The sequence below is a fragment of the Eumetopias jubatus genome, unplaced genomic scaffold (genome assembly GCF_037043125.1).
Source record: "Eumetopias jubatus isolate StellerSeaLion01/CBP00866 unplaced genomic scaffold, mEumJub1_p1.0 scaffold_16, whole genome shotgun sequence".
Classification (NCBI taxonomy): domain Eukaryota; kingdom Metazoa; phylum Chordata; class Mammalia; order Carnivora; family Otariidae; genus Eumetopias; species Eumetopias jubatus.
In genome coordinates this window covers 37,686,457-37,697,189 of record NW_028274822.1, presented here as the reverse complement: position 1 = coordinate 37,697,189, position 10,733 = coordinate 37,686,457, and the positions used below count along the sequence as shown (strand labels likewise).

General features: G+C 45.3%; 1 protein-coding gene across 1 annotated transcript; it reads left to right on the top strand.

The window, feature by feature from the left end:
- The first annotated feature begins 3,603 nt into the window (after positions 1-3,603).
- ZNF397 (zinc finger protein 397) lies at positions 3,604-9,990 on the top strand. The gene is made up of 4 exons (XM_088019449.1): positions 3,604-3,683; positions 5,539-6,036; positions 6,305-6,428; positions 7,957-9,990. Exons 2-4 carry the CDS (start codon positions 5,620-5,622, stop codon positions 9,003-9,005), a joined length of 1,590 nt encoding a protein of 529 aa, XP_087875575.1. The 5' UTR covers positions 3,604-3,683; positions 5,539-5,619; the 3' UTR covers positions 9,006-9,990.
- Positions 9,991-10,733: the final 743 nt, after the last annotated feature.

The window sequence follows — 10,733 nt, the reverse complement described above, 5'->3', positions numbered from 1 at the left end:
TAAGCGACTGCGCGACTGCCTTTGGCTCAGGTCATGATCCTGGAGTCCTGGGATCGAGTCCCACATCAGGCTTCCTGCTCAGCAGGGAGTCTGCTTCTCCCTCTGACCCTCCTCCCTCTCATGCTCTCTATCTCGTTCTCTCTCTAAAATAAATAAATAAATCTTTAAAAAAATGAAGTAGATGCTACCATTAAACACACTGCATTCATCCGCCTATCCCCTTTTCCTCCTGCCTGTTAGAAGGCAGAGGAGGGTCAGTAAAGTATCCCCCAAACTGAGAAGGCACTTTGAGAAATATATTTTATTTTTTTTAAGATTTTTTAATTTATTCATTCGAGACACAGAGATACAGAGAGAAAGAGAGCATGAGCAAGGGGAGAGGCAGAGGGAGAGGGAGAAGCAGGCTCCCCGCTGAGCCAGGAGCCAGACATGGGGCTCGATCCCAGGACTCCAGGACCATGACCTGAGCCAAAGGCAGACGCTTAACCAGCTGAGCCACCCAGGCGCCCCAGAAATATATTTTTTTAATATTTATTTAGTTGAGAGAGAGAGAGAGAAGAGAATCTCAAAACCGACTGCGCTGAGTGCAGGGAGCCTGACACAGAGCTCAATCTCAGGACCCTGAGATCACGACCGAAGCTGAAACCAAGAGTCGAATACTTAACCAACTGCACCACCCAGGCGCCCCAAAAGGCACTTAGAGACCAGAAAACAACACAAGCTACACCGTAACTCCTTAGAGTCTTACCCGCGGTAACTTACAGGGAGAATCCGACAGACAGAAGATCCTGAGCTCAACACAGCTACTCCCCGCCAAATCCAGGCCTTCATCCCCACCTTCTGGAGAGTGAGCAGCGTGGTGGTGAGGTCGCAGGGTAGTTGTCTCAGGTGGTGGTGCCACCTGCGCAACAGCCCTGGCTCTCCTAGTTATCGGAAGTGGAACCTTCTGTGTGCCAGTCATCTCTACTAGTTATCGAAAGTGGTGCCCTCTGTGTGTCACTTTAAAGAAGATCAGAACAAGCCTTCCTGCATTCAGGTCAGGGGATGCATTAACCTCCACAGGGCCTGAAATGTGTGGCCTGGAGGGGAGGTCATTGTGAGGGCATGAACAAGATGGAGAGCCAAAGATGGAATCAACGTTGTCAGCACTCCTAACCTGCCCTTAACATTTCTGCCTTTTTAACATAATCCTAATTTTGTTTATCTTCCCCAGATTGTCTTTCAGGAGAGGCTGGCCCCTCCTCACACCTGGGATATGAACCTCAATTGGCCTGAGCCCATCATGGACGCCTCACCACCCTTGTTGGTGACAGGCATAGACAGTTGAAGTAATTTTAATTAATAAAATGAGAGGAAATCTGCTGAGGGGAGAGGTTTTTCTCAGTCTTAAAAAGGGGCAAAACATAAGGGTGTTCCCTATTTCTGCTTGTGGATATCATCTGTAATCTGAAACTAATTCATTTTAGGACCATAAGGGAAGCCAGATTGGAAAAAGGCCAACATATTTAAAAATGGCAGAGCAAAAAGGGGGAAAGGACCTGCGTCCTTGACAATACTGTCAAGCCATACTTGATATATTTGGTTTGTTAATAACCAACCCTGGGGATGGCCTTAGCTCCACACATGTAGCTATGTGGGATAATAAAAAGGCTTAAACAATATGAATACTTAGTAAGGTTTTCTATTACTGCAATTGAAAGAATTCCTTTCTCTTTCAACAGTTCCACTCCTAAGTAGTAGGCTTCTCTATATAAGAAGTTGAGGTAAATTGGGATGCAAGAATAACTGCCTACATTTCCTTCTACGTTCAAGCTGTTCTTCCTATCAAAAGGTGGAGTCCATTTCCCCTTCCCGTGAGTCCTGCTTTCTGCCGATAGAATACAGAACTAATATAATGCCAATTCCAAACCTAGGCCTTAAGAGAACTAGCCTGTTCCCTTTCTCCTTCACTCTATTGGAAGCCTTGCACCCTATAAGAAAGCTTAGGCTAACCTCCTGAATGATGGAGACTACATGAAGAGAAGCTTTATAGAGGAGAATCAAGTAACTCCAGCCAATAGGCAGCACCCAAGACCACAGCAATATGAGTGAAGCCTTCCTGGACCTTCTAGTCCCAGTCAAGCCATGCTAGCTGACACCTCCGAGAGCATGAGCTGGTCATCTCTGCTAAGCCCTGCCTGAATTCCTGACCACAGAATTGTGAACAATAAAACACCTGCTGTTTTATTTATGCAGCAACGGATAACTGAAACATATGGTAATATTATTTGTTCTCTTGATTTGTAAAATTACCATAGCTAGTTCACAATGATCAAGATTTCGTTAATCACTCCGAAAGCTAATTATTTTTTCCCAAATATGTGTCTTAATGGCCTTAGCTTACAAAAGATATTTCCATGTATACACATCACCTTGTACTAACACTTTTTAAAAAAGATTTTGTTTAGCGTGCCTGGTTGGCTCAGTTGCTTAAGCGACTGCCTTCGGCTCAGGTCATGAACCTGGAGTCCCGGCATGGAGTCCCGCATCGGGGGGGGGGGGGGGGGGGGGTCCCTGCTCAGCGGGGAGTCTGCTTCTCTGACTCTCTTCCCTCTCGTGCTCTCTATCTCTCGTTCTCTCTCTCTCAAATAAATAAATAAAATCAAAAATAAAGATTTTATTTATTTGACAGAGAGAGAGACAGTGAGAGAGGGAACACAAGCAGGGGGAGTGGGAGAGGGAGAAGCAGGCTTCCCGCGGAGCAAGGAGCCCGATATGGGGCTCGATCCCAGGACCCTGGGATCATGACCAGAGCGGAAGGCAGACGCCTAACGACTGAGCCACCCGGGCGCCCCTGTACTGACATTTTTTAAAACAATTAAATAAAAGGGAAGTATTTGTAACAAATGAGTTGATAACCTTGCGAGTAAAAAAAAAACCTATCGCAAATATAAAAGGAAAATAGTAACATCTCAAGTTAAAAAATGGGAAAAGCCATTTCCTTGAAAAATCATAAATGGTCAGTAAACGTGAAAGAAAGTACCTTAACCTCAAGGTCCCTAATCTAAATGAAATGCAAGTTAAAAAAACATAAAGCATCATTTCTCACCTACTAAATGGCCAAAGAAAAACTTAATCACTAAGTCTTCTAGGTTCCAGTGAACAATCTTTGACGGGGGCCTGACTTCGGGCAGCGTCTACGGCTGGACAGTGGCATAACAGAGCTAGCGCAGAGCTCTTGTAAGGCTGAAACGGTATGCACACGGAACAGCAACCGAAGACGCGTTTACTTTTGCCGGAGGTACTGGAAACTCACCACAATTACAGGAAAATCTTAATACTTTTCTGGGAAACTGCAGGTGAGACGCTAGGGAGTGGTGGGCGGGAGGCGGGTGCCGGCGGAGGAGGCCACGCTAGGAGGCAGCCAAGGCGGGGAGCGGCGCCCTCCGGAGTGGGACGACCTCTTCCCAAGGACGCCCGCCTCCCAGCTCACCCTCGCCGGGGCCTCGGCCCTCGGCGGGGCAGGACGCCAGAGAGGGATGGCGGTGGGAACGAAGGATCCGCGGCGCCGATTGGCTGCCTGTGAGCACGGGGCGGGGAGCACGGAGGCTCCCGAGGACTAGCGAGCGGAAGGCCGCAGAAGCGCACTTCCGGTCTTTGTGGCTCGCCGCTCCGAGTCGGCGGCTTGCACCCTGGCCTTCGCGGTGAGGGACGCGGGCCCCGAGCGGAGGGAGGGCGGGGTGGGCGCGCGGCCCGGGCGGCGGGCGCGAGGTGAAGGAGCCCTGCGCCCCGGGCCTGCCCATCCCCGGGTCGCGGCCCCTTGTCCGGGCGGCGTTTCCGAGCGTCCTGGGGAGCCAGAGGAGGCCAGCTCAAGCCCGTGCTTTCCAGCGGAAAGGGCAGTTGCACCCCCACCCTGTGACTTCGCAGATGCTGTAGTTTAACCGGGCTATAAAAATAGGCTAATGCGGCCGGGCTGGCTTAATAAGCCTAAATATTAGCCTAAATATTCTAATCTCTAAAGTTTACTGTTAGGATCAAATTGTATTGATCTGCCCTGCTGTTTTAAAGGGCATACCCTCCTGTCAATAACCACACATCCTAGAATCAGGTCATGTGTGAGCTATATCACAAAATTTAACACATAATTATTTGTTGCCATATTTCACTCTAAAAAATGTTTACTGGGGCGCCTGGGTGGCTCAGTCGTTAAGCGTCTGCCTTCGGCTCAGGTATGATCCCAGGGTGCTGGGATCGAGCCCCGCATCGGGAAGCCTGCTTCTCCCTCTCCCACTCCCCCTGCTTGTGCTCCTCCTCGCGCTCTCTTTCTGTTAAATAAATAAAATCTTCAAGGAAAAAAAATACTGTTTACTTCCCTGTATTCTAAGCTTGAGAACTGAGATTAACCTTTTACCTGTTTTCGTGTTTCTATGATAACGGACATGTTTTTGAGCACACAGTAAGCATTTAACAAACACTTCTTGGATAATTTCTCTGTAGTTTCATTTACTTACAAGCTAAAAACCTTTGTATTCTTATGCCTGGCTCACGACAGAGCCCATGGTAACTGACTCAGTGCTTGTTGAAGAAATGCATTGAAAACTAAATTTGATCAAATAGCAATTATAAGAAAGGTGTTTTTATTTAAATCAACTCATTTAACATGAAGTTTTTAAAATGTTACTCCCGCAAATGAAAATCAACATTATTTGCCATAAATGGAAGGTAACTAAAAATATTTTTTTATTATTTATTTAATTTTTATTTTTTATTTAATTTTATTTATTTATTTGACAGCGAGAGAGACAGCGAGAAAGGGAACACAAGCAGGGGGCGTGTGAGAGGGAGAAGCAGGCTTCCCGTTGCGCAGGGAGCCCAATGCGAGGCTCCATCCCAGGACCCTGGGATCATGACCTGAGCCGAAGGCAGACGCTTAACGACTCAGCCACCCAGACTCCCCTATTTATTTAATTTTTAAAGATGTTATTTATTTATTTGGTAGAGAGAGCACAAGCAGAGGGAGAGGGAGAAGCAGGCTTCCTGCTGAGCAGAGAGCCCAATGCCGGGCTCAATCCCAGGACTCTGGGATCATGACCTGAGCCGAAGGCAGATGCTTAACTGACTGAGCCACCCAGGCGCCCCTAAAAATAAATTTTTAAAAGCATTACTAAATCCTAGCTAGATACTATTGCCCTTAAGAAGTCTGAGGCTTATACTTAATTAAAAAGGGAGTTCTGCAAGTTTTACAGATAAATTAAAGACAGATTTTTTTCTCCTTGATACCATCAGGATTGAAAGAATTGAAAAGGAAATTTCTCATTATGTGATTCATGGTAATACTGCATTCTTTTGCTTCTAAAATAATTTATGCATTAGTGGCGGAAATTCTAAATGGGTGATAAATGGGGTGAATGATCTTTAGTTTGTCACTTGATTATTATTTTGGTTAGAGTCTCAAACTTGTTTCCTTTCAACACATTACTGGATGACCTTTATTATAAGTTCTTATAAGATTTTTTTTTTTTCACTGCTATAAGTTAACAGTGCTTTTCTATCTTTCAGGAAAGAAGAGATTACTCAAAGAAACTCTGAACATACTGTACCCAGTTGTAGTGAGCTTTTTGCTCCACTGTTTAGGTCAGAATGGCTGTGGAATCCAGAGCAGTTTCAACCTTGGTACCTCAGAGTCCTCAGGATCAAGAACTAATACTAGTGAAAGTAGAAGAAAGCCTTTCCTGGGGTCAGAAATGTAAGCAGAGTGGGAGCATCAGATCCTGCCAAGAACTGTTCCGCCAGCAGTTCAGAAAGTTTTGCTACCAGGAGACACCTGGGCCCCGGGAAGCCCTGGGCCGACTCCAGGAGCTTTGCCATCAGTGGCTCATGCCAGAGTTGCACACCAAGGAGCAGATCCTGGAGCTGCTGGTGCTGGAGCAGTTTCTGAGCATCCTGCCTGAGGAGCTGCAGATTTGGGTTCAGCAACATAGTCCAAAAAGCGGCGAGGAAGCTGTGACCCTGTTGGAGGATTTGGAGAGGGAATTTGATGATCCAGGGCAGCAGCAGGTGGGAACAGGGAGATGTGATATGTTGTGGGAAAAGAAATGTACAGACTGGAGCATGTGCGTCCTCATAGGAGTGGAATGGAAAATTTTCTCTACGGAACCACACCCTGCAGTGACTACTATGGCCATACCTATTTCTGTCCTTAACTAGTTCTTTTTTTCCCTGTCGCTCATCTTGGAGATGTCTTCGTTTCCTTCTTTGAAATTTTTACTAGGAATTTTCCCTGGGGGAGTTTTTCACAAAGCTAACCATCTTTTACTGATTTCAGGGACCAGCAGTACCATGGAAGGATTTGACAGGTCTTGGAACATCCCAAGAGTTAACAAACATCCAACTCCAGCCTTTAAAGACACAGCTGAAACCCTGGGAACCTTGCCTTTCCCCCCAAAATGGTAAGAAAGTAGAAATTCATCTGGGAACTGTTAGCAGGCCTCTGGTTTTGAGGATACAGAATTAATGGCATTTTACGAACATGCCACACGTGAGCCTCTCGCTTGTCTTACTCTATCTAGACCAGAGGTGCCCACTTGCAGCTTTGTACTCAGCAACCCTCAGGAAGTGCAGTCAGCCCTTCGTGTTTCAGTTTCCCTGTCATCTCTTCACTTACTCCTTGATTGTATAACTTAATAGGGTGCTAACACATGCCTGGTACTGCGGTAGGCACTGGGTCTCTACCTTCAAGGAACTTTGACATCTAGATGGGGTGGTGGACAAGCAAAAGGGCAATGGCAATATAGTATGATAAATTACAGAATAAAAGTAGGCCCTAGGTACTAAGGGGACACATGAACACACCTAACCCAACCTTAGAGGTTCAAGGAGTACTTCTTGGAGGAGGAGACACCCAAACTAAGACACCTAAAGTAAGATTTGAACTATGAGTAAGGAGAAAACCAGGTAAATCGGTGGGAGGAAGTGTCCCATCCTAAAGGGAAAAACTATTTTTCTACTCACAGCACTTCTGACACTGGATATGTGGGATTTTCCCTCACCTTAAGTAACACAAATTCTGAGCCTAATTGCCCAGAATTAGCAAAGATCCCACAGGTTAAAGTTTTGGTCCCACAAGAGTGCCTCCCTCCCTACCCCCCACTTCAGATGCCATTCGCATGTAATGAATCCCCAGGTCACCCACACTTCTGTCCGATTTGGCTGCAAATCTGACATTCCATAACCACCTCTTTAGGTTTCATAGTTTGCTGTAAGAGCTCACAGAACTCCAGGAAACGCCTTGCTTGTTCTTACCAGTTTATAAAGGACACAAGTGAACAGCCAGATGAAGAGGTACATAGAGCAAGATCCAGAAGGGTCCCAAGCACAGGAGCTTCTGTCCCCATGAAGTTAGAGGTTCACCACTGTTGTGGCACTTGGATGCATTCACCATCCTGGAAGCTCTCTGAACTCCTTTGGGTTCTGGGATCGAGCCCCGCATCAGGCTCTCTGCTCAGCAGGAGGCCTGCTTCTCCCTCTCCCACTCCCCCTGCTTGTGTTCCCTCTCTCGCTGTGTCTCTCTCTGTCAAATAAATAAAATCTTAAAAAAAAAAAAAGCTTTGAATGTAAGTGAGGTTGTGTGAAGGAGAAGTGGAGGCAAGGAGCTTCATTTGAAACAGATGAGAAATTTGGTCTTATTTAAATGCTGGTGAACATGAGTCAGCAGAGAAAGAGGGTGAAAATACTAGGAAAAGAATAGTAGCTAATTGATCAAGTGAAGTTTCAGAGGAAGCAGGAAAGAATAAACCTCAAACTGTAGATGTAGGCCTTCATAATAGAAAGGAGGAGGGACCAGTATGGGCAATTAAAGAAAGATGTGTGTAGACCATGACCTCTTGTGGGGTAGAAGCCTCTGTTTTCTCTCACATGGAAAGTGGGTACTGAGAGTGACTAGAGAAATAAAACCGTCTGTTTTTGCTGTTATTTCAGATTGTGAGAACGGTGAATCAGTGACCAAGAAGGACATTTCAGGAGAAAAATCACAAGGACGTCCCCAGGAACCTTCATCTGGAGGAGTTAGTGAACACAACAGCGATTTAGAGTGGCAACAAGAAAGTGCTACGGGGGAGAAATTAAGAAGATACCCTTCCCAAGAGGGCAGTTTTAGTCAAGTAATCTTCACACACAAATCTCTGGGAAAGAGAGACCATCATGAGCCTCAAAGCAGCTTGATTCTAAGTACAAACTCTATAACTTATCAGAAAGTTCCTACAGAAGAGAGACCTTATAGATGTGATGTATGTGGGCACAGCTTCAAACAGCATTCCTCTCTAACACAACATCAGAGAATCCATACTGGAGAAAAGCCCTATAAATGTAACCAGTGTGGGAAGGCTTTTAGTTTGAGGTCCTACCTTATCATTCATCAGAGAATTCACAGTGGTGAGAAAGCATATGAATGTAGTGAATGTGGGAAAGCCTTCAATCAGAGCTCAGCCCTCATTAGACATCGCAAAATTCATACTGGGGAGAAAGCTTGTAAGTGTAATGAATGTGGCAAAGCATTCAGTCAAAGTTCGTATCTCATTATACATCAAAGAATTCACACTGGTGAGAAACCCTATGAGTGTAATGAGTGTGGGAAAACCTTTAGCCAAAGCTCAAAGCTTATTAGACACCAGCGAATTCATACAGGAGAGAGACCTTATGAATGTAATGAATGTGGAAAAGCTTTCAGGCAGAGTTCAGAGCTGATAACCCATCAGAGAATACATAGTGGAGAGAAACCCTATGAATGTAATGAGTGTGGAAAAGCTTTCAGTTTGAGCTCAAACCTCATCAGACATCAGAGAATTCATAGCGGAGAGGAACCTTATCAGTGTAATGAATGTGGCAAAACCTTCAAAAGGAGCTCAGCCCTTGTTCAGCATCAGAGAATCCATTCTGGGGATGAAGCTTACATATGTAACGAATGTGGGAAGGCTTTCAGGCACAGATCAGTCCTCATGCGCCACCAGAGGGTCCACACTGTAAAATAATATGTGAATACAATGAATGTTGTAAATATTTCGGTCAGATTTTTATCTTTGTTAGTTGAAAGGGTTTACTTTGGAATAAGATTCCAGGCTGGTAGACTACCAGGTCTGGAGTCTTTCTGACTTAACTAAGCAGCACTTCCCAATGCTAATGCAAATTGTCCCTTGAAAGCTTTTCCTAGGACTAATCAGAACAGCAGATGGAAGAATCACTGCTTCCAGCTTTTCTCTTACCATTAGGAATACTCAGGAAATAAGAAAAATGGGAATATAACATTGAAACCTCATTTTCCATGAGAATGTCATGAAGGGGGTACAGCAACCCGGGCTGTCTCTGCATCTGATTGTCCACATGCCAGGTTTGGGATATGGTGTGGACAGTATGAGGGACATTTTGTCTCAGGAATACAAAATTTTACTGGCCAATTAAGAACAGTGACAGGGCAGCAAGACAGATAGGGAAACAGTTCATCGATAATGTGTTGAGCCCAGGGCAGTCCAGAAATGAGGTAGTGGAAAGAATACAAATTAATTTATCCAACAGTTATTTTTTGAGGGCCTGTGTTGTGTCAGGCACTAGGAATACAATGGGAAATAAGAATGTCTCTGCAGTTGAATGGGCAAGGCAAACCGGCATTATGGCATATCAGGGCTCTGAGACATTAAGGAGTACCTGACCCAACCTTGGATCAGGGGAAGTTTCTGAGAAAAATGAACTAAAGGGTGAACAGGAGTTAGCCAGGTAAGTAGGCAGGCCAGGGAACAATATTCCCAGTAGAGGAACAGACAAAGGTCAGGAAGAATGTCTGAGAAAAGGCCATTTTGTGTGGAGTATTCCTGTTGAGTTGCTTTTGAAGTGGAGTCCTGTCTGTAAGAGAAGCATGGATGTGGAGAAGCTTCTGTTATTAGACAAAATCAGGAGTTCTTGGACCACAGGGTAGAGCGGAGCTTTGTCTTGGTCTGGTGTGAGCTGGGGGAAAGGGTTAATAACTAGTTCCTTGCCTAGGCTCAGCTAGACCTTGTTGGGGGGGGTGCGGGGGGGGTGGTTAGAAAGAGCCCAGCCTAGCAGGTTAAGCACCTGTTAGAGTTCTGAATCTTCCTTTTCCTAAACAGAAGGACTCCTTTGGTTCTTGAGACTATCAGAGCTGTTGTCTGCTTCCTGCTCACTCAACAAGGCTCTGGGTCAGAAGCTGCTCTGGCTACCACATTTGTTTCTGGGGCTGTACCCCCACAGTTCTAGAGCACTCCCTTGGGCTCGGGTGCTAAAAAATAATTTGTCAGTCGCTGGGTCTGTGACTTAATTCTCCAGGCGCCTCACATGTGTTCAGTTTTGCCTTTTATCAGCAGTATTTCACAGTCTTGTGAATTTTAAAGACCATGCTAAAGGGAAGTGGCAACAAAAAGTAACAGTCCTGGTCCATCAGAGACTACCCTCTTCTGAGGGACCCAGCAGGAAAAGTATCCCTAGACTGTGCTTCTCAATGCAATGCAGGAAGGGATATAGGTTAGTCAGCAACAGAAAAACCTGTTATTCAAAAATACCTAACAGGTCAGAGTTCTAACACCTTGCCAAAAATAGAAATCTATGGGAATCTAGAATCCTGAGCTTAGGAAAAGAGTTTTCATGAGGATAAGTAGAGAATGCGCTTGTTGGGACATACATAGATAAGCAGATACTAACCTTAAGAATGGCTCGTAGGCTGAATCCCTATGCTTGGGGAGAGAATGTGA